This window comes from Anabas testudineus, chromosome 1, assembly GCF_900324465.2.
Source record: "Anabas testudineus chromosome 1, fAnaTes1.2, whole genome shotgun sequence".
In the NCBI taxonomy this organism is placed as follows: domain Eukaryota; kingdom Metazoa; phylum Chordata; class Actinopteri; order Anabantiformes; family Anabantidae; genus Anabas; species Anabas testudineus.
The window spans coordinates 16,846,160-16,870,118 of record NC_046610.1 but is presented as its reverse complement, the minus strand read 5'-3'; the positions used below and the strand labels follow the sequence as shown (position 1 = coordinate 16,870,118).

The 23,959-nt window shown below is 39.3% G+C and overlaps 1 protein-coding gene across 2 annotated transcripts in view; it reads right to left on the bottom strand.

Moving 5' to 3' along the window:
* prkcaa (protein kinase C, alpha, a) overlaps positions 1-23,959 on the bottom strand; it is a 107,692-nt gene that overhangs the window by 41,139 nt on the left and 42,594 nt on the right. For both annotated transcript variants that reach the window (XM_026359456.1, XM_026359458.1), the window contains exons 4-5: positions 7,576-7,687; positions 5,312-5,440 (exon numbers count right to left, since the gene is read on the bottom strand). In XM_026359456.1, the coding sequence (XP_026215241.1) occupies positions 5,312-5,440; positions 7,576-7,687 (241 nt within the window). The remainder of the gene's footprint in view (positions 1-5,311; positions 5,441-7,575; positions 7,688-23,959) is intronic.

Below are 23,959 nucleotides of genomic sequence, written 5' to 3'. Positions count from 1 at the left end.
CTGCATTTAATCCCCAGACGGAGCCTCGATCCAACCCCAAACTCTGCCTTCCAGAAAGTTTTCCTTGGATTAGGGGCATTAACAGTAAAAGGCAATGAACATGTTTAACTCAATAGGAAGGAGTGGCAGAAGGAGGGATCATATCATATATTTAGGGGAAATAATAAGAGGTACAAACTCTGTGTCTGCGTGTTTGGATCCTTTAGAGCTGTTACAGTTCCTAGAATGCAAATTTAATGTAAATCAGTTATTTGTCTGTGGGAAGGGATTTCGATGAGGTAACTTTAGGAAAAGTGCGAGTTTTTGTGTGCAACTCATGACCAGCACACAAAGATGAAAGCTGTGGTTATATTCTGTCGCCCTCTCTTTCATAGATGTTTTTTCTCCCAGCAGGACTTTCGTGCCCTTTTTCAGTTATCTAGAACAATAACATTACATCAAAGGAAGTAAAACAGAGTCAGAAATGCAGCTAGAGCTTTGCCAGCTCCACCACCCAGAGGGCATTCACAGTGTTTAGGGTGGATTTTTTGTCTTTTACTGTAAAGTGTCACTACACCTCCAGAAGGTTCAACAGTAAATCTGGTTTCCCTGATCCACCTACATCTATATCCACTCTGAGCACCAACACACACCTTTACTGCACCTACATATAAAACATGTTGACTCCTACGGCTGCACGAATGTAGCAAATAGCAGAGACATTGAGTTAAGAGGCAAAAATTCATGGAAAGGTTAAAGGCAGCAATAAAAAGAGGAAGGGAGAGAGGGTGAGAGCGAAGGCCCTGTTAAATAAGGCTTTTCTGCAGAACTGAGTGAGTCAATGAGGGAACAAAATGGAAATGTAATTATTACCACTGTCTGTCACACACTCCCAGAGGACCTACAGGCAGCGAGTGTGCATGCACATGTCCCCGCACACATACAATTCATGCCCAGTGATGAGGATAAGTATAAATACAAGACTATGGGCAGAATTTACAGAGATGCCCTTTACCAAGTGATTATCTGTATGGTAGATATTTGCACGGAGTCAATGAACAATAAAGTTACTGACTCGAACTGGGTGGCTTTCCCAGCATCAACAGACAGAAGAGTGCTGTGTGTATGCAGGAATAAGAGGCGGAGGACAAGGTTAGTGGGCTATGTCCGTCCTTCAGCAGGGAAACAGAACTTGTTTTGTCTCCTTCACAACCTCCCCTTCCACGTCCAGTTCACCCTAACTAACGAAAACACACATTCTCACAAGTTATGTTTCTGGAAACTGCACAAAAGTTCAAGTGATTTGTTCAAGTGTTTTGTTCAAGTGTTTTTTCAGTGACTCATTTCATTTTTGCTATCTCACTGACTCTTGCCAGCATGTCTGTTTGCCTCTATCAGGCCGATTAGATTTCACATGTAACGTGTATGTGTGTGTGTTCATTTATGGGTTTAAAGGACAGCTGCCTTCCCTGGCAGCCGTGCCATTTCCTTTTCAAACATTATGACTCTGGCCAACTGGTGAATGACAAAAGGATTGGGAGCCACTCAAATTTGGGCTGATTTCATTGGGGGATTCTGCACTCATCATTTAGCATTCACTCAGTCAAGCTTTTCCTCGTGACAGCTTTCAGTTTAGCTTGATGCCCTTATTCTATCTTTTAGATTTAGATTCTTTACCAACAAATAATTAGTACTTGCATGAAAACACAATAAGGACAATTTCATAGTTATGAGTTTAATCCTGTCACTTGAAGTTCTTCAGAAATGTCAGTACAGCTGTTCTGTGACATGAGTAAACTGTTCAACACAGTCTCAGAAATGTGTTTCATCCACAATATTTGGTTTGACAGACATATATCTATAGTTTGAATGTATTGTAGACAAAATGTATGCACAAATACATAGTCAGTACATGCAAATAATAATGATAGGATCACTCCTGTGTTTGCAGAATGATGTATATCTGAAAATTATGTCGACTTTCCTCCTCATAGCGATCCATTGCACCTTCTTGGAAAACTCTTCACCACGTACAGTAACACAGTTCTGTTTGGCAGGCTGTCTGCAAGGTGTCTGCAGCAGCTAATGTAATCCGGCTTGTGTGGGCTGCAGGTTAGTACAGCAGTTCTATATGTCCACCCACCTACACACAAACAAGAGAACGCGTGCAAATGATAACATGCATGTTAAATCCACACAAGAATTTGGCTGCTTTGTAAGACAGACGGCCAAGAGTCTGCAGGTTTTCACTCGAATCAAACACTACTCCAAGTGATAATGGTGGTTTCCCTTGCCCACACAGTCACACATGCACATTACTTATACATTGTACTTCAGATATACAAGTGTGAACTATGAATACTTTTTCACACTTTCTGTGAATACACATCATTATCTATTATCTCCAGTTCACAGAGTGCCGTGCTAATGCACAGTTCAGCAAAACTGAAAGCAAAAGAGATTCATGCTTACGATGAGGTAACACAAGATGCATTACATATTATTGCATTATTTGACCAGCTCAGTATGTTCTCAAATGCTTTTCATACAAACTTGTACTAGTCAGACTAAAACTGCAAAAACACATTGACTTCAAGCTTTGAGCCTCTGACTGTGTGTAACATGGGCATCTAACTTAACAAAAAATATCTGATATCTTGTGAACTTAAAAGTTCATATTTTAATAAGATATTCCAGTGGTGGTAATGATTACATTTTATTTGTAGAGCTTTCAAAGCCTGCTTGTATGCTACTCCACTAGGCGCTAAAGTGGTTTGACATGTGTGGGACCAGCTAGTCAAGTAATATTTAATGTGAGGAGGAATCGTGGCATGAAGGAAAACTTATGCTACAGCTCAGATTGTTTCTAATGAATTGAAAATTAGCTTTCATTTAATTTAAATTTAAGTTAAATTTTAATACATTTACAACTGTCTATGAGATACTTGAACTCCTGCAACACCTGAGATTTTTCTGCCTGAACAAAAACCTCAGTGGTGGTGCTCAGAGCAAAAAAAATTAAAATACTAACAAGAACTAAAAGAACTAATGGGACACACATCAGGGAGATCATGTAGAGTACATGTGATGTACAGACAGAACAGTAACAGGCCCAATGTTGACCTCTGTAGTACATCAACTGGATACTGAAACTCTGAAATTTGAGTTTCCCACTTTAACAAACAAGGCTTTCTAGAATTTCTCCAGTCTATTCTATATAATGCCAAATTGATTTTAAGATTCACTGTATCAAAGGCTTCAGTTTAGTTTAGTTCGGTACAGAAATACAGTATCAACGACTGTTACTTCTACCCATAAACGATTTCACTTCCATAAGGAACACAGTTTTGTTAGAGTATTCATTTCCTGAATCCAAACTGCAGAGGATGTAGCACGGCTGGACTATTTTCAAGGTGTGAGAGGTGGTAGGACAGACAGCATGTAGGGGGTCAGACGTTTGACAAGATCTTATGTCAACCAACATCGGTGCTTTATGAATCCATAAGTGTTCATATTTTATCATTTGCTTACCCTTTTACATCTTAAGACGCACTGCAATTGTGACAAAATGACTGCTACATCATAATCTAATAATAAGCAGATAATGATAATAACTATCATGAATGAGAAAAACAAGCACAGGTCTATTGATCACTATTCAAAAATGTTTCTATGTACATGTTTGTGTTACCCATGCATGTGCTGTGTGTCCCAGCTCCTTCCAGTGATAATGTGATAAGTGAATAAGCCAGTACAGTTCAGTCCAGGGTCTTGTGATGAACTGACCCCAGTTAGCCCGCTAATTGAATGATTATGTGCGCCTGGTGTCAGCTCTCTGTCGTTACTACTGTTCTAGCATCGTTATAGCCAGTGGATTTACAGCTTGTCAAGGCCAAACTGGTTTCTGCATAAAAATAAACTGATGTGCTGCAATGGTCTATATTAAACACATGCAAAAGAAAAATAGAGATACAGCGTGGCTGATATGCAGAGTGCAATGTCCACTATTTTTAATTCTTATTGTCTATAAAGGCCAGAGAATAGGTAATAGTGTTTTATTTAGTTATGTTTGTGCACGCAGATATATGTACTGTATTATGTACAGATACATGTGTGCATCACAACTGCTTTTACTGCACCACAAGCTAGAGCCCCTTACTATTACTATTCATAACAGGGTTTAGTTCAGTGATGCAGCCACGAAATCCTCACTGCATATCCAAAACTGCACTGAATCTGAACTCACAAACATTTTTCCATTCTGTTCTACGTGTATCTGCGCACAACAGATACATTTGTCACATTATGCATGGAACGATGTCTGCTTAACCACAGCAGCTGGTCATTATTTGCATCCACTGTTTGCTTTGAGAGGATTGTTCATCACTGTCTGCAAAGCTGACAATTATAAATGGTCAAATACTTATAAACAAAAATAATTAAGATCTTCATCTTGTTTAGATTTTGTACATATTGTTTATATCTGGAAAATAACCAAGGCATGCAAACGATAATGATAACATTTTTTAGTGATTTGAAAAGTCTCTTAGTATCTGATTACATCCATTCTGGAGCTGAGAAGGCAAACAGCAGGTGTTTCTTTGAAAGCAAAGGCATTGGTAATTAAAATAGTTGAAACAGCCAGTGATATGATTGTGTAGAGCAGCCTTCTAATGAATAATGGTCAGAAGGATTATTATAAAGGTATGACCCCGCTCACAAGCAAAGCACTCATCAGATCCTGGCTGTGTAATTCTGACAGGACCGAAATTAATATATCAAGCTTTCAATTTGCTTTGCAGAGACAATTCAGCTGCATGAGAAAATCGAGCAAACATGGAAGCAAGTCGTGACTGTTTAAAAAGAGTAACAACACGAGGCCCACGCAGCAGACCACACACCACTGCAGGACTACATATTTGGATTGGGATTGCCTTCCAAGTGTGTCGTAACTGTGAATTGTTTCTTACAGGAGAATGTTTAGCAGAAGAGGCTGTATCGATCTGTGCACCGAGAGGAAATAGCCTTCGCAGCATACTGATATTAGTCACAAGGCCAGGCATGCAGTTATCAGCTGGATTCACTGCATCACAAGCAGGCAGGGTTAATGAGGAGTGAGGTTTAATTCAGGTTAATGGCAGCAGGAGATTGGATGTCTGTGTAAAATTAGACAGTCAGGTCTTATCAACAAAAAGGGGAAAGTGTTGAAATTGATCTAAAATCACAGTCGAACCAGAACAATAGCACCCACATCCTCATACCAGCCCACCTTGAATGGCACACACACACACACATGCATACAGTTCTGGGAGGGTTGTGAGGCCTACAGTACCTGTGACCTGCAGCTTATCCCCGCTGACCTCACACCTGAGGTAAAGGCGCCCCCTCCTCTCAGTGTGATCGGTTCCACACAGGCTGGGCACATTCATAACACACTGCTTGTGCACGTTCATGTCACAGGCTGGAGGGACAAAGAGAGGACAAGAACAAGATGAGCTTCACGCATTTGTCCCAAATCAAACCAAAATAAATGGCTCAGGGATTTTCTAAAATTGACTGGTGCTGTAATCACCTCGGCTGATTTATTTTGATTTGATTAAATGGGGTTTGTGGGGTTTTGGATTTTACAATAACCTTTATTACGAAAAAAGTGTTTGATAACAACACTTGGTAGGCCTAATGTTCCAGTACATTAAGCTGCATTACTGTACTCTACCTACGTATTTAAGGACATATATCAATGTCATTCATTTCAATTCATTCAGTCATTGTACTGTAAGTTTGGCACAATATTAAAGGACGTTATGACCCAAATTTAGCTCCGTGATATTATCTATAAATGTGTTTGAGCCAGCACACACACTGTCGTGGATTAGGAACAATTTCCACTGGTTACATCATCATGCCACCAGGTCAGTATGTGAAAGATAATGAAAAAGGAATATGCTACTACTTTTACTCTGCATGTGAATATTCATTTTTTTGTGTCTTCCTGTCATAATCCTATAGTCGACTAGTGCTTAAAATACTACAGTATGCAATCTTATTGTGGTTCGTTCACAAGAGTAAATTGATCTGCCAAAATAATTTGTGACTAATCATTGGGCATAACTTGTGGTCAGCAGGAGGTGGTGGATACAGTAACTATTAGCTTATTGAGGCATTCAGACTTTAACCCAACAACACAAGATTAAAGAGAAAAACAGTGGGGGATTCAAGGTGCGTGGAACACAGACTGAAAATATACAATGTGTGATTTCTATGAGTGACAGTCAAGGAGGAGGAGGAATATATAGGCCTATGATTACAGGAGGCAGATGCTAATGAAGTGGCTATACAACAAAACATGATGGAGTCCAAACACAAGTCTAATCTCTCTGGGTGAAGGCGCATATGGTTACAGTTAAAGTGCAAAACATAGATGAGTGCAATTACTAAATACATATTTGCGCCTTTTTGTTGATTCTAGATGGAAAAACAAGTGAACTTTACCAAGTTAAATTCTGCTTTTGTTTCAGCCTCTGTTTCCTTTCTGTATTTAAAAAGGACTTTTTGTTGATCTAAAATGTTATTTATTATCTCATGTCATTGCACTTGCACACACACACATCCTGCACCCTGAGATTTATCCTTCACTGTGCAGCAGCAGCTCTGATCCTATATTTAATCATAGCTCAGATGTTGTAGTAACAGGTCGAGTCAGTTTGAGATTGATTTAGAGATTTTTGTAGGTAGCAGGTGGAGCTTAGTGCGTCCACACACGGACAGCTCTTCAAATTGGTTCAGTCCAGTATTCTGCTCTGGACTTGTTTTTTAAAATATTTTCTCTAACCACAACAACATGCAAGTATTTTTAAACATTACCAAAAGGGGCAAACAAAATACCAAACTCAAGATTTTTTTAAAGGCAATAACTTTTTCACAAGGTGCTTGGCTTTCTGCATTTCAAATACTTAAAAAGCTGATAGAGCTCAAGACACTTAGATTGTGTGACTAAAAACTCTGTCACATTTAGAAAAGACTAATAACTTAAATCCAGACCAATCTTTTCAATGTGTGCTGAAATATAAATAATTAACAAAAGTTAAGTTAGACTGTTGTGCCCAATCAGAGACTGCAGGTGAGATGAGATAAATGTATAACACCAGTAGCTGTGCTGAGTTTTTAACCAACTACTCAGAAAAGATTCAGTGTTCATCACACAGAACAGATGTACTGATTTTTCCAATAACTTTTTAAAAAGATTAAACTAATAACTATGATGTTAGTGGTAATTTTACTTAGTATGTATTAACTGTATTTTTATAAATGTATTAATCAGAAGTTGATAAAAAGTTGAGACCAAAGTGTTCATTACAAACTCTTAGTTTATTATGCATGCCAGACCTCTGAATAATTGACCTGTATAATAGGATAGTGCAGAATTAATAATAGTTTAATAATTGTGATTTACAATTTAAATAAATATTATAATAGGGACATGATGATTGACAGGAATAGTTAAAACTTTTGAACCTTTAAAACAATCATTTTAGTTCAGAGTTACATTACAAAATGCTCATCGGACACTGACTGAGATTAAATTCAGTAACTTACAGTCGCATTTCATGCCCTGGTGGATGAGGCCATAGAGCAGAGAGCCACAGTGATCGCAGAAGGTGGGACTCCCATAGGTGTGGATCTTAAACTTGTGCTTTGTTCTGGGATCCTGGAGGAAACAAAAGATTAAAATGTGAATCACAGACATGGATGAAAAGGCAAAAGGCAAACCATTACCAAAGCAGTCTGATTTACTCTTTGTACAAGTACACGCAACACAACTAAAGACCTGTAAAGTATATTGTGAAAAAAGTACTGTCAGCTACTATAAACACTGAAAACACTCATCGAAGCCACGAAGGCTTTTCATTCATCAATTAGCCTCCTGTTATCACTGTTCATCCTCTGTGCATATTATACATATTATAATATTAGATTAGTCATAGTGTGTGAAAAACATTAGTGTATCACGCTGCACATGCACATGCACATGCACATGCACATGCGTATGTCTAAGACTGTGTAGAAATGCAGCTACCGGTTTTAAGACACTGAGTCATGTCTTTAGTTACCGCAGCAGGTGTAGTAACATGTTGTCAAAAAACTGTTTGTATAACAAATTCTATTTTGCAAACACAATAGGTGACTTATGAAAAGAGGATTTCCAAGTATCGGAGAGACAGCTCAACCTGCTAGTCAGGTGGTAGTGGATTATTCACGTAGTAGTGGACTACAACAACCACATGGGGAAGGTTACACACAATCCGGCAGCTCTATATGACATTTATGGGAAATACCTGCTCATAGAAAATATAGCAAAAACTGACAAGTTCAGTTAGTTCAGTGTTGACACACAAGTCCCACGTGTGTCTTGTGGAACATCTCTGAATATTTAGGTGCAATGAATTCTGGGTGATATTTCTGGATGTCAGCTCTGAACCAAACGCACTGGCCCCGTATTTGGGCAAAATAAACTAATTGTAATGCAGACAAGGATCGTAAGACAGCACTGATAAAACAGCCAATCTATTGTGCTTCGTTTGCATTTGTCATTCCTGAACACAGGCCCTGTATTTGCATGGGCAGCTTCCTTCCCCCTTTTCAAGTAAATACAGTGCCCATCTTTTTATCAGCAGCTCATCACTACTCCCCGGGTCAGCGTCCATTGTAAATTTGGATACTGTAATTTGGATACTCAAATAAGAGAATATGTAGCATAAAGGGCGACATTTATATACTTTCAGAGGAGGCAGAGGTGTAGAAGGTCGCACAAGGTCCAATATTACACTCAGCTGAAGTGTTTCACAGATAAATTAGCACCTGTTAACACATCAGGAGATGATTCATTGCACTGAGCTGAACCAACTGTGTGGATTTAAGTGGAGGTAGAATTGTGCTACTTGACATTTTTCTTATCCTGCATGTCAGTAGAAACAGTTTAATTCAGCACCAACACTCTGCAGGCATTAACAATGAAATGTTGTACTTAACTAAACACATAACCCCCCACATAACTAAACAAATGAAAACTCTACCTTAAGTAAATATCTGTAGGTGTTCAGTAAAGTTTTTTTATGTCATCTGTTGAACGAGCAGAACCAGTTCCCATCTTCGTTTGTGTACAGTGCAGTACATATAAAAATACAGGTGCTGCAGTGCGTTGCATAAGGAATGATGCATAAAATATGCATATGGCAAATGTTACTGCTCTAATATTTGCTTAGGACTTGAAGGGTAAGTTGTACAGTACAATCAATAATAGCGTCACTGCAGCACTTTCGCTGTGGGGTGGTGGGTACGTCTAGCACGTACTGTACATTCATTCATTTAATGTGTTTAGCCTGAGGTGTGTAAGGCACTCGTCTCGACTTGTGGCAGTAGTCAGCAGTCCTCCAGTGAAAACTAAGGGGCTGTCATGTTTCCAGGGACCCATTTCAAGCGCTTTCCTGCTCGTCACATTGTGCTGAACTGTAAAGCTCTAGAATCCCTTTAAATGGATTTGCATTGAGAACATTATCCAGGCTCGTCCGTTTTCCTTCTGTTTCCACTTCATGTGTTTAAAAGAACACCTGTCTATGTATTCTCTGCAAACAGAAGAGCTTCACTTTCCCAGGAAAGAGAGAGAGTTATTTCGGCTGGGGAAATGCATCAGCGCTAAGAATATTGCCCCCAGTATCTTGCGAAATGAATGAAAAGATCTTGACCCGCAAGAAATTAATCATCAGTAAGAGGAGCAGCGTGTCATTTATCTCAGTGAGGGATGACAGTATTACCAGTGAGGCGCCACAGTGATCAATGCTGCTGTTTGCAATTTCAGTCAGTTTGACACTGGCCTCTGAACTAATGCAAAATAACTCAGGCTTCTCAGATCCTGCTTCCAGCCTTCCACTTCGTTGTCCGTCAGTCAGTTTGTTGTAAAAACCTGTACACCTTTGTCTTTCAACCATCCACTCCTGTAAGTGACATGTAATTAGCCAAGGGTTACATTTTAAATGCAAATAATCATTTTCCACGATTAGGTAAAAAAATGGAATCATCACAAAACCTAAACCTTCAAAATAAATTCTGGTGATTTAGTTTTATACACGAATATTCAGAATATACTTCTGCTCTCTTTTTCTGGATGGGTCTGTGGTTCCTGTGAAGCTCACAGTAAGTTTTTTTAGCACATCTCAAGCTGCCAAACTGCTGACCTGAGCTGCTAAGGGGTTGTGGTCAGCCTGTGTCCATCATTTTGAGAGAAGTCTCATATCACATCTTATGTAACACGTACACAGCAACAAAATGACCAGTGTAGCTGCTTATTAGGTATTTTAACTAATAGGAAACCTGGTACAGGGGTGTTTGAGAGGTTTAACTTTTAACATCCAAAATATTCAAACTCTGATCTTTTGTGAAGTTGTTGTTTTCATGCAGAGGCTGGGCGGATTACACAGTCACATACTGTGCATATTGTCCAATTAGTGACCTGAGCACTTTGTACAGGCCAGCAGTCGGTGTGTTAGTTAACCAAAATCAGAGAGGGACACAGACAGTAGAGAGAGAGAGAGAGAGAGTGCCAGCTGCACTTACTCATGTCCACCCACACACAGCTGATCCTGAAGGATTATCCTTTCACCCCTCCCCAACTCCCCCATCGCCGGCTTTGTTCCCTCCATCTACGGCATGAATGAGTGATGCGACTAAGAGCCACATTCAGCTGCAGATGAATCATGTATTTTTATCAACTGTAACATCAGCTTTTGATGGTTGAAATACAGCTTAAATGTCCCCAGATGAGAGAAAATACTCAACAAAACAAAAACGCTATGAAGATTTGACGAAACTCTAATTAGGTTTAGCTACTTTGAGCTAAATGCTAATGTCAGCATGTTAACATGCTTTAAAAGACAGTTACATGTATAATGTTTGTCATGTTGAACATCTTAGTTGAACATGTTAGCGTAGTCACATTTGATAGTTTCGCTATTTAGACTCAATGGTACGAATGTGAGACCACACACATTAGGGTTCATCCTCTGGGGAACATGATGATTATCCACAGAATGTTTAAGCACATGTAGGTTTTATTGTTGCCTGTGCAAAGTGGTGGACAACCAATAGACCGATACTACATCTAGATCCACCCCACTATGCCCTAGGAATATTGAATTGACAATTATTTTACCCAATCAGTTACTTCAGTGAACCATAAAGCATGAACCATTTTCGGATGTGCGACCACTTGTGTGTACCTAATGATTTAAAATGATTTGTTAACTTTAATGTCTGCACTGACTGATTTGCAAGGTGCCGTTTAAAGATTCACTAAGGCGAGCAGTGATATGCAGAAAACACTACTGTACACATCACTAGGCACGCTGTGTTGCCCATTAACACAAGCTTTCTGTGAGCTGTGGAATGGAGGGGTTTACCCCTGTGGCTTCTATCCTTTATTACAGCCTAATTGGGTCTTAATGGGAAACTCAAGACAGACTGGGTGGCGCTGCTTTTCCACAACAACAAAAGCAGCAGAGTGTCACGCCGAAAGCAATGATGAACTCAATAACTAGGCTCAACACAAAAGGTCATATTGAGAATTACAAGATGACTGGATGATGCAGCAAGACTGCTAATATCTAGGCATATCGTATGCATATATACAGACTTATAACATTGACTGCTATTTGGATTGTTAGACCAGCATAAGTATAATAGGGAGGAAAACAAATCTCTGATTATATCCTTCAATTTCAGGTAGAAATTCTAATTAAATTCAATTAAATTAATTAAACAGATTCCTCCACCACTGAGTTTCAGTTTCAGTCAGTCAGTTACTACTTGCTCTACTTGTGAAATTGTATTTTTTATTATTGTTATTATTATTATTAAAAGGTGCTTGAATTTTTACTGTTTAGTAGATAAGCTTTTGTCTTTTTACCTCTTAACAAGCTACAATTCGACCCCATGCATTTTTTTCTGACTGAGATTTTTTCAGTAGTCTCAAATATAATTTTTATTTTTAAATAATGCCTAAACATATTTTGGCCTTTGCCCTGTAGTAATCCCTCGGTAGATCTGCATGTGAAGTCATACATCAAAAACAGATACAGGGTGGAGGTCTGATCAAAAGACGGGCGGCAACCAGGAGATAGAAACGAAAACAGAAGCACAGGGGGTCAACACCGTGATGTTGGCTAATTAGCCGGTCTCTCCAATCCAGTTTAATTAGTAAGCAGGACGCCAACCAGCCCCTCTTAATGAACAGCTTGGTAGGGTGAAACTGAGCTACAGCTTCCCAGCTGAAGAGGTGGATGATGTTAAAGACTAGGGTCACCCTTCATCCTGCACACATTATATCTAACTATATTGTTTACTAATTGGATATAAATCAATTTGAATTTAAAAAGCTACAACTCTTACTAATATTTCTACATGTTTATTGGTAACAAAGTTTGGTTTTAAACAGCCCAACATGAAAACTGCTACTATGCAATACTGCAACAGTATTCTTACTGTTCAAAGCAAGTATTGAGAGTATTGTGACATTTAATAACCTGCATGTAACAACATCACTTATTCCCAGCACCCCTAAACATGGCAAATCTATATATTACATTTCCAATTAAACTAAAAAAAAAAAAAAAAGTTTAAATCATTTTATCTCTTGGTGCTGCCTTTACTGTTTGTTCAAGTCAGTTTTACTTAACCCAAATAAAACTATCATCATAATTACATGACGGCCACCTGAAGGTGCAGGGAGGCAGTTTGGTTCGTATTATGCATGTAAACACACATCCATACATTAATGCAGTAGGCTGGACTGTGTTAAACATCTTAAAAACTAAATTAATGTGTAGAATCTCTGCACATATTAAAACTGGTCACACGCTGACAACCTCAACAAATAGATTCAGTTAAAGTTATTTTGGATTAATTTCTCTAAGAACAGTTTCAATATCAGTGCCAATTATTTGATACATGTGATACCTCACAAAGAACAACATTAAATACACACATAAAATGAAAACGATTTCTGAATTGACATCGTGTATTCTGGTGGCTGAGGAGACTTGAAAACTAAACCAATAAACAACACTCAGCTCACGCTCACAAAATGATTGAATATGTTAAAAGTTTCAGAATCTGCTTTCAAAGGTGTGTGTGTGCCTGGGGTTATGGAGCCAATATGCCAGCTGTTTGGTAAATAATGAATTTCAGGCAAAGGGTGTTTTGCAGACCGAGAGGCTGAACTGTGCTCTTCTCTGAAATAACCCTCAAATCAGAGCTATCAACACGGAGCATAGAATATTAATACTTTAAAATATCTTAGTCCAGCTGGTCAATGTCAAACCCATCATACAGTTACAGCAACTCCAACAAGCGCTCTTTCTGCAGTGCAGAAGAAATGTTAAGGCCATGCACACAGTTCATTCTGGGCATGCTAACAAATAGCCAGCAAATGCTGGCTGTAGGTAAGTAACCAGGTGTGCACTAGAATTTGTATATGTACTGTATTTTAGACCCAACACTGCTGTATTTTCCTCCAGATGATTCCACTGTCTCAGCACTGTCTTTATTCTGTCCTGCACCTACTTCCTCATGCAGGCACTAGTCATCTCTCTTCTACTAAGCCTACCTAAAAGCAGCATGCTGAGAAATGAAGGTGGTCAACTCAGCAGTGTTTTCCTACCTGAAGACCCTCACCCACATCCATAAAATCTCACCCATCGCACCCAGCAACAATGCCTGGTAAGACCTACACCACACAGCAACAGGCTCTACATAAAGCTCTTTATCTCAGTGGTTCACCAATGACTGCACTTGTGTCTCATAAAACTGACATATTTCTTCTTGTTGCACTCTGTTTTCAGTGTCTTCTCCCATCTGAGACATTTACTTGGATGAAAGTGTCAAATCACTGAAAGTAAATGTAAAAGAAAGTCAGTGGGTTTACATGCAAACACGGAGGTGACACAGACAAAAGAAAAACATGTTCATCTTTTTTTTGCATATTGCAAAACAGTATGTGTGAAGAAATATTCAAAGAGGCTAGGTTGCTAGAGTGCAACTGCATCCCACAGAGTCAAAAGAAACCCACCTGGTGTGACATTTGCAGCCAGAGGGAGAGAGGGAGAGGGAGAACGTGTGAAATGAGACACACCGATCGTTTCCTTTCATATCTTACGCTCACTTGTCTCTTTGACTGATCTGTTCCCTAGAGGACTGACTAGTTACTTGTGGCAGTGATTCTTGAAGATGAACAGTGCTCTTAATGTCCAGCATCATCCAGCATCAGACAATCATTGACCAATCGGTTTTCTCATCTCTCTCTCTCTTCCCTCATGTGTGGATTCATACTGTCCTCCCTCTTTTACCCATCATCCCTCACTGGGAGGTGACATTTGAATTGGAGGTGGCATGTTGCTGTGTTACCCACTCTTGTGGCTAATCTGTGTCTATGTGCAGGCAAAATTTGCAATGGCCTGGTATAATTTTCTTTCAGTTCAAATATATATTTTTGGCTGATTCAAAATCTGCAGTTCTATTTACCATTTTCAAGAAACAAACTGACACGGATGAGTATTGTTTGTTTTGAATGCCCATTGAAACAATTACTGATTCACTCAGTTCAAATGAATCATTGTCACGGTCTCAATCCAAATGGCACTAAGGTCTTCCTGAACTTTTAACTATGTTTCTACATATTATTCACCTTTTCCTATTCCCATTAAGCCCCAGTGTATAAGAAAATGACACATATCACAGTCATTCACATGGACTGACCCATGGGTGTGTTTAAAGCGTCGTGATACATAACTCGATTAAAATGAGCCATATCTTTTTTCCTCTGCACACACGCTCTGCTGTTAGTTACTTCCTAGAGACTACCACCGTCTTGGCTTATGCATTAGTAGTAAAATCTGTGTTTATTAAAATGAGGAGAAACTTTGTGGAGAACAGAATAGAACTCATTTAGCCATACATAAGGTGTTAGGCTAGGCAAGGTTACTATTTTTAGCTTATAAATCATCTGCCTGATTCCTCTTGGCCTTTCGCTAAGCTGCTGAGTGCTGAGAGGGAGGGCAGGTTGCCGTCACAGCTCACAGGGGGTTTTCCTTGCTGTGTACTATCTGTTAACATATCTGTCTGCTAGGAGAGCTAGAGATAATTGCTGACATTTTTACCCACTGATAAGGTCCAGGTTTCCATTTTTGCTGGGTTATAGCAGCTTTACATAGTGTAAATGAATGAAATCTATGACAGCCCTGTTGCAGTTCTACCATGGCCTTGGGTGCAGTTGTTACTGCTATTTTTATGGACAAGTCTGACAATATGTACATTTTCCTAACAAAGCGTGCACAAAACGTTGTCATTGAAATATTGGACGCAATTAAAAAGTAAAGTAATCTTTCGTCAGATTTCATTGTATTCACTTCAATGAATATTTCATGTAAAGAAACGTCTTCCAGCTGAATCAGGCCTGAGATGTTTCCCACCCAACAACACATTTATACCCATTTTACTACAAACTGTTCAAAAACTTTAGATGTGCCGCCGTGATTAAAGAGAGTTAAAGAGAGTTAAAGCACAATGTAGAGTCGGTGCTGATAAATCCAGTGTGCGGCTGCCAGCTGTTAGTAGTTTAAGAGCTGCTGTTAATGAACCCCCCTGCTGCAAATCAGATGTTGTAACCTCAAGCCTTTAATTATGTTTCTAATATTTGAAATTTGATGATCAACATTTATAGATGAACATTAACTCACGACTCGGGATAATCAAATCAAATTATTACTACTGTTTCCACAGCCTGGTTTATATAAATGGACCATTTAGAAAAAAGCATAGCACGAGACACACAGAAATGAATCTGTACCTACAACATATTCCAGTCCTTTGAACCAACTCTCCCAATTGCCTTTTCACAGCTGGAGAAAAATCCAGCTAATACAGAAGTCCCACACATTAATGCTGCAGAGATGTATTCATCTGCAGACGCTGGCTCATTAGCATACCCATGCGCACATGCTGTGACTGACAACCACGGGGTCACCGGAGGACAAGGGGTCTGTCACGGTTGTCACATCGGCTGTAGGTTGACTGTGCTGTTTACTACCTTCTGTGCCAACCTCTTCTCCAACACAGTAACAGGTAGGGAAAAAAAAACAAGGCGGAAAACTGGAAAAGAGAACCTGCTGGTTTCTTTGGTCACGTTGCAAATACCAAAAGTCAGAATAAATTGGCTTATTAGACACAGGCCATCTGTCAGGTGCTTAATAATTAAAAGAACTTCACAAGATGTGTTCCAAAAAGTTGTCTAATAGCCAAAGTCTTGGCAAAGTATTTTTTTACTGTAATGAGCCAGCTGACAGGGGCTGGGTGGTTTGGCTGTTCAACACTGCTTTCTGTGGTCTTTGCTCTGGATTGCAGAAAGCTCAGTAAAAGTTAGATACTGTCTATGTAATCAATGTATTGCCTGCAGTTGTGTGTGTATCTGTGTGTTTGGGGATTTAATTATAGACAAGAGGAATAGATCGTTTGGCTACTTTGGCACTTGAAAAACATCAGGCAGCCCTGAGATTCAGCAAACATGCTTTGCAAACATGTGCTGCCTGCAGTGAAAATAAACACGCGCACAGAAAAAAAAAACCTTAGTCTCATTTATATCTAATGTAGAAATACACAAGTGCTACTCCAACTGAGAGATTTGTGACAAATTAAAACATGTGCAGAACATAGGGTAGGTCTGTTCACACCCAGAGGTCAGACTCGGGTCAGACTCAGGGAAAATAGGCTTCCTTCACAAAGACAACATTGGCTTTTAGTCACAAATACAAGCCAAGCCACTGGGTAACTGCACTGTAGGGGCTGCTATCCAGATGCTGTGACGCCGGGTTTTTGATGCAAGGGCATGATTGAAAAAGAATCAGTAAACGTCAATGAGCATAATGACACTGTTTGGTTAGTGAGTCAGTGTTTCTTCAGTTATGCCATCAAAGTAGAGGCAAAGCACAAATCCTAGAGAAATAATGATTGACTGTATATGGAAGTTAAGTCGTGGCAACTGGACTTCTTTCTTGTTCGGTCGAAAGGTTTCACTACTCACCAAGTAGCTTCGTCAGTCTGTACTTAAAGCACAAGGTCAGGTTTAGATCTCAGCCCCTCTCCAACTCAAGTGTTTTTATGTGCATTGACATATGGCACAGCTATACAGTATTACTGTAAACAGCAATACTGTGTACACTGTAATGTATGCCTGTTTGGAAGGATCTTAAATACACCATGACTTTGTCTTTACATGACCACCAATGGTATTAAATTGCTCTGAAAACAGTGATGTATGAGTGAGACTCCAACCATGTAAATCATCCAGTGCTTTAAGACTCTGTACTGATATCAAAGAGTTATGAAGGTGTGGGGCTTTTGTAGTGTGGTAGTGAGCAGTGGTGAGGAAAACTGCTGTGCTGCAGGATCAGTGACACACAGATCATTCAGGGTCAAGAACAGTTCCAACTCTCCCATGTGCTAGTCATTAGTAATACTTAACATGGTTGGAAGCAAGACTGGCTACCAGATATTGTAAACATCCTGATGGAGCTGAGGGAATGTGTTTGTGTACATGTACGTGTGCGTAAAATTTGAAGTTATGTGCATGTTCATAATATTTGCTCACTGTGTGTTTGTGTGTGTGTGTGTGCGCCTTCTTTATTTATACATTATGTGGACAAATTTCTGTTTGATATCATCATTGTGAGGACATTTATATAATCGTCACAACTTGGGGGGCTGTTTGAAAGATAACAATTGGATTTAGGGTTAATGGTACAGTTCGGTCTAGGTTAGGGTGTTCATGGAGGTAAAAGAAGCAGAAAATCTGGTTGGGTTTGGTTTCCCATCGTACTGAATAAGCACGAATGTGACTCAATAAGCTCAGTGCACAAAATATATCTCACTCCCAGTCCACTGTTCTCTGAATTGCTCTGTGTGTGGTAATCAAGCTGGGAACAGAACAACTGAGGTGAAAGCTGAGGTTTGAATGTGTTTCAGCTGGGAGACTTCTAGCTGCTAGATACATGAAGGTATCCCCTTACTGTCAGTGTAAAATGACAGCTCTACGAATTGTTCCGTTCAGTTTAAGTTGTAGTTAGATTTGTAGGGGAGACTACCTTTTTAAAATATTCTTAGTTTGAGTGCACAGCTTGGATGTGTATTATCCCCTATAATAGTCATAGCTGCAGCAAAGTACCAAAGCATCAGCGTTATGACAAACGCTTCACTAAGCATCCTGTTAAGGTAGACTACAGTCAAAGCTAGCCTCCAGATATAGGGTACTACTGGACATCTCTAATACAGTGTGCAAATGAAAAATGGATGATGAATACTTCATGACAAATCTGCCCTAACTGTTATGAACTACTTGGCATATAATGGAGAATTAGATGATACAGTGTCTGTTTGCATGCTTCATGTTACATTGAGTTGAAGCTTGATGTTTGTGTGTGAGTGTAGAGAAGCCTTAACTCACGTCCTTTATAAATAATTCAAATTAATTAAAAGTCTGTATTGTTTCACAAGTATTAAATTTAACATGCACTGTGCTACTTTTTTTTCTAATACATTTCATAATGTGGAGAGGTGCTGACAAAGCCTTCTGTGAGCCAAACTCATTGAACAGCACTGTCACCAGCCCAGAGATATTTGTTTTTAAAAGCTTTTGAGTGAGCTTCGCCAGTCTAACCAATCAGAGAATTTCAATTATTTCAGCTCGCTTAGTGCGTTCTGGAGCAATGTCCACACTATTGCATTTCCATGATGTCAACTACCCTAAGCATTGGACAGTGTGTGGTTGAATCAAACAAAGAACGGCAGCACATGGCGAGGAAAAAACCAAAAACGTGCAGTATGCACTGCTCTGTTTTGCCTGTTTCTATTGAGGCTGAACAAAAGCTGGTTTTATGTGTGCATATTTACGACTTGTTGGACTTGTTCCAATGCAGTCCTTGTTAAGTAAGGTGACTGAGGACTGAACAAATACTAACTGTGCATACAGCATTCAAAGGCTGTAAAGTTGTTTGTGGCTTCTCTAGCCACAGTCTTCGACAGAGTTTTAAAAAAGCTGCCTCGTCTTTGAAAGGTCACGCAGATGACACTGCAGGAGAATTTCTCAGTAACATTTAGTCAGGCCCATGGAGATTTACACTGTAACAAAGCCAGTTTAATATTTCTTCAAGGGGGAATATTTCCCCAGGAAGTGATTCAGCTGTTCCCATTGCACGCACCTATTCTTTATCATTCACCACTGCCAAACACGCATGTATCGCCAGCCCCGTGCAAAGCCTAAATCCAACCTCTTTTTAGACAGGCACATCACAGACCCTTAGCAAGAGAGACTGTGAAGAGAAGAACATCTGTTACTGTTCCTTACAATCCCAGAGCAGATAAATATAATCAGTATACCCCACGGGAGTCTCCACACATCATCATATTACCCATCAGTCAACACTGATAAGCACCAGAAACGATATATTTCTGAAATAATGTCACCAAATATTATCTTTTATTTTCTTCCACTGTTTGCTGTAGTTTTTTGTAATGTACACAGTGTATAATAATTTATTTTACACAGGGAGGGGGTCGGGAGGCTTAGAGGAGGGAAGAGACAAAGGAGCGCTACTTTTCTGCTACCGGTCGCAGCCTGTGTATGAGCCCAGATCATTTTATAGTACATTATTCATCAAACATTTATCAGCAAAACATTCATTACTAATAAGGACATGTTGTAATGTAAAATAAATCTTCAATCTCAAGTTTGCTTCATACCAAATGTAGTGAAAGTTGAGGTAGTCAAAATTGTTAGTCACCAAGTGTTCTATTTGCCTTCAAACCACACATGAGCATCATCATCATTGCTCAGCTTTGAACCTTCCTTAAGGGACTCCATGTTACAGGGGACTGATGTAAGGGGTCTTTCTTGTGGTGGGGTTTGAGGTCTTCATCCAAGAAGAAGTCAGGGAACTTTGTTCAGGTGTTATGAGATTATGAAGAAAGATTATGTTGATGTTTTGAAGGATAATACAAAAAAAGTCTAGCTGTAGATCGCGTCAAGTCTTTCAGCAAGATACTGAACCAAAGAATAAACCAAATCCACGTGTCCATAACATTTTAAAGGACACCGAGATCAAGGTCCTGGAGTGGTCCTCTTAGAGCCCAGATCAGTTAATGTCCATGCTCGAACACCAGAGCAGGAACAATTTGCCATGGAGGAAAGGGCTAATATCCACCAACCTAGTGAGTAACTACCATAAAAAGCTCCTGACAGTTGGGAGTGAGAAAAGTTACTTTAGTGACTATTAATTGTCAAAGGCTTAATCATTTTTGGCTTCGTCATTTTAGGTTTTTAAAAAATGGTTCATTTATTAATGCTTAATCAAACATAATGGCGATTTTGTTTTTGTTATTTCAGAGGCAGTTAAACTCAAACACTTTTGGTAATTTTCATAAAAAGGTTAAGAGTTTTGTTTAATTTCGTTAAGAGGGATGATAATTTTGTCTTTTATTGTAGATTCATTTTTTCTGCAATCATTTTATAATCGAAATGTTAATTCTCCCACTTACTGCCGAGTTACATCCCAGACATTTACTGTATGAGATGAAATTAGAGGACGTTTGAGATTATATGTCAGTGGCTCATTTCATTTGACTGTTAACAGAGTTTAGTCCAGACAATGTTAATAAGTTATATGGCTTCTGTCATACAGTATTTGGATGTGGCTCTAAACTAAACTAATCAAACTAAACTGTTGTCATCTTGTCTTAGAGTGAATGTCCTTGTAGTCTGCTATTGGTTTTTTCAGTGTTGAGAAAAGCTTTCTGTAAAAACAAACACCCAGTAGCACATTACACCTACAACAACAGCAACCAGAATCTTTACAGCCAAGACCTCTTATCTTATCTACATCTTTTTTGTCTGAAATACATCTTTCAGGCCACATATCCACATGGCATAATTGAAGATCACTATCCCAACTGTTTCACTAACGTTACAGTTTGCTGTGTCTATAATGCTTAAATCTCTAGAGAAATAGTTCTCGAGAACTGTCCATTGTGCAACTCTATAAACACTTCCCAGACAGAATAATTACCTCTCATGGTCTTATTTTTTATTCTTGCCCAACACGGAGCATGGGAACTCAAAACATCATCTATTTTTTATCTGTATATGGTTGGCCCTGCTTTCAGTGACAAAAGCTCAATGTTTGAAATAGCGATCTGTATTGTGAGAACTCGTGATAATATCTACACATGCAAGTATAAAAGGTTTTGAGAATGCCTCTGTAAGCCCACTCATTTGTTTATAATAGCCTGCATCCCCTGAGGAGAACTAATTCCTTCAGGCTCTAAGATGAGGAAGTTTATGAGCCTCTGTCCTATTAGATGTGGAGTGAACTGCAATGCAAACGCAATGCATCCAAATATGCATCCGACTCTGAATGGTCAACAGTATGAGGAAACGAACATCATAAACGGCCACTATAACAGCACTTTTATCTCGTAAAACAAGCCCATTCTGTGAAGATGATTTCTCATAAATTAGTAACCTCCATGTTATTGTAGACACAATCTGTCATGTCTTTAAGTCTAATAACACAGATATTTATCATAGCCTAAAGTAGGTTTTTGATAATTAAACAAGAAACCTTGAGACAAAACAAAAACATCCTCCAACAGATCTAGCCTCAGTGTATCTTCTAGCAGGAGGATGTAGCATTGCATTACAGCAATCAGACCTTAAAATCAAATCCTGCAATGGACTTGGCATTTATACAGTGCTTCATGTTGTATCTGTTTTATTATCTGGAAATGAAATCTCCTTTCCATCTCCCTCCGCTAAAATCTGCCATCATATGTCTTTCTAGTTTCCCAGTAAACTGCAAAGACAGTGATAGCTCATGTTTTTTAAAAATATTTTTACCTTCATTCTTGATTTCTTCATCTGCCATGTTCCCTGTGCAACATGTGTTTATGCAGAGTTCAGCTGAGGTGGTTTACACACGCAGCACTTTCCAACGCATCATAAAGAGGGTGGCTTATCTACGACGTTGAATACCGTTCCGTGAGTAGATTATATGAGTAGAGCACATTGTCTTATTCCCCATGGAAAGACAAGAGTAGCTGTTACTGTACGTGTCACCTCTCTTGTGCCCATTCTTGGTACCAGCCATAGAGATGATCCTCTCTGGCACTGTGTACGCTGTATATGTTTGCAAGGATGTTCAAGTCTACTATTATCTCATTTGTTAAAAGAGTGTAGCAAAAAATTCAAAGGCAACATTACATGGTAGCTGTGGCTAAACAGGGCGGCCATTTTTTGTCTCTACACCTGAAAGATTTCTAAAAACCTAATAAACTTGTTTTATGAAATAAATAGTCACATAACTCTATATTGTCATAGATTTAAGTGGCTGATTGAAGCAGCTTGCCAATGCGCACATATATATAACTTTGTTGAAAACTGAAAATGCTAAATAACATTATGTGGTGATCTGTACCGGAAAAGTACAAATCACCACAATATGTCCTTGTATGCCATATCACTACTATCAGCAGAATCAAAGTGAATGTCCACAGGATTCAGTTTGTTGCACCAGTGTTTGTTCACAAAAAACTTTGGGGCCAGAACAGGCTTGTTAAAGGAGATGGCCAACACCCTTGCCAGAAGCAAATGAAATAAGAAAATATAGATGAAAGGTTCCATTGCCTGTGACAACCTAAGATGTAATTTAACTCCACTCTAGTTTAATCTTGTTATCAATTCCCAGGAAGTGTCCTCGTGTCCCAAGCCTTGTCAGACCGCCTATTCCTATACCTGCTGGAGTCAAAACATCTCCTCTAGTGTGATTTGCCCTTTTAAATATTAGATCACCCCTGCCTAATCATTAATATTACAAACTGGATTCCTCACTCACCTACACTTTATACCAGAATCACTTGAACTGAGGTTTTTGATGCCATTTTACATTTTCATTTTGTGAAGTACACCCATGCATAGCCATTCAAAATTAGCTAGTGTATTTTCCGGGTGAGCTCTGCCATGCTGCCATGTCACCCTCAAGCCAGTTCTGTTTCCAAGCAGAAGAGACAGAAAGGGCACTGTGCTTCTGCCTAACTCTGTTACTCTGTCAAAGCTATCTGTGCACTGAGCAGCCGCAAGGGGATAAGTGGTGATTGTCTCTGCGTGTGTGCATGCATGTGTAAGGACATCTCTGCTTTGTGAGAACATTTTGGCCAGTCCTCTGTGCTTCAACGAGCTGTTTGTGTGTAGACTTGGTTTAGAGTTGAGGAAACAATCAGGTTTAGGTAAGATCTGGATGTGTGTGTGTGTGTGTGTGTGTGTGTGTGTGTGTGTGTGTGTGTGTGTGTGTGTGTGTGTGTGTGTGTGTGTGTGTGTGTGTGTGTGTGTGTGTGTAAGCAAAGACTTGCAGATTGCCCCAGGTCATTTGTGCCACACTGGTTAAGTGGACATCAATGATTCAGCAGCCACACACCCACACAAAAGCGAGCATCAATCACATCAAACCTTTCAGATTCATCTGTTGAGGCCCGGTAGTGAAACAGGAAGCTTTTGAATTATTGACGGACTTGTCCTGTAAAGCACCGAACTTGCCTGAGATGCTGGTATTATTACACCCGGCAGGCACACAAAAGCATTTTACTGAAATGAGCTTTAATCAGACTACTTTGTGCAAGCATGGATGGTGTGCTGTATTAGCTCTTCATGCACTGATTTTACCTCTTTCTCTTTTCTTTTTTTAGCAGTTTACATAAGAACCCCAACAATATTGTTCGATTTCTCGATAGAAACTGTATTTTTACGTTTTGAGCAGCAGATCTCTCTATAACCCCACACACATCTTCTTAGTATTAGTTCTTTCTCCAACAATGACACCACTAAACAGAATCT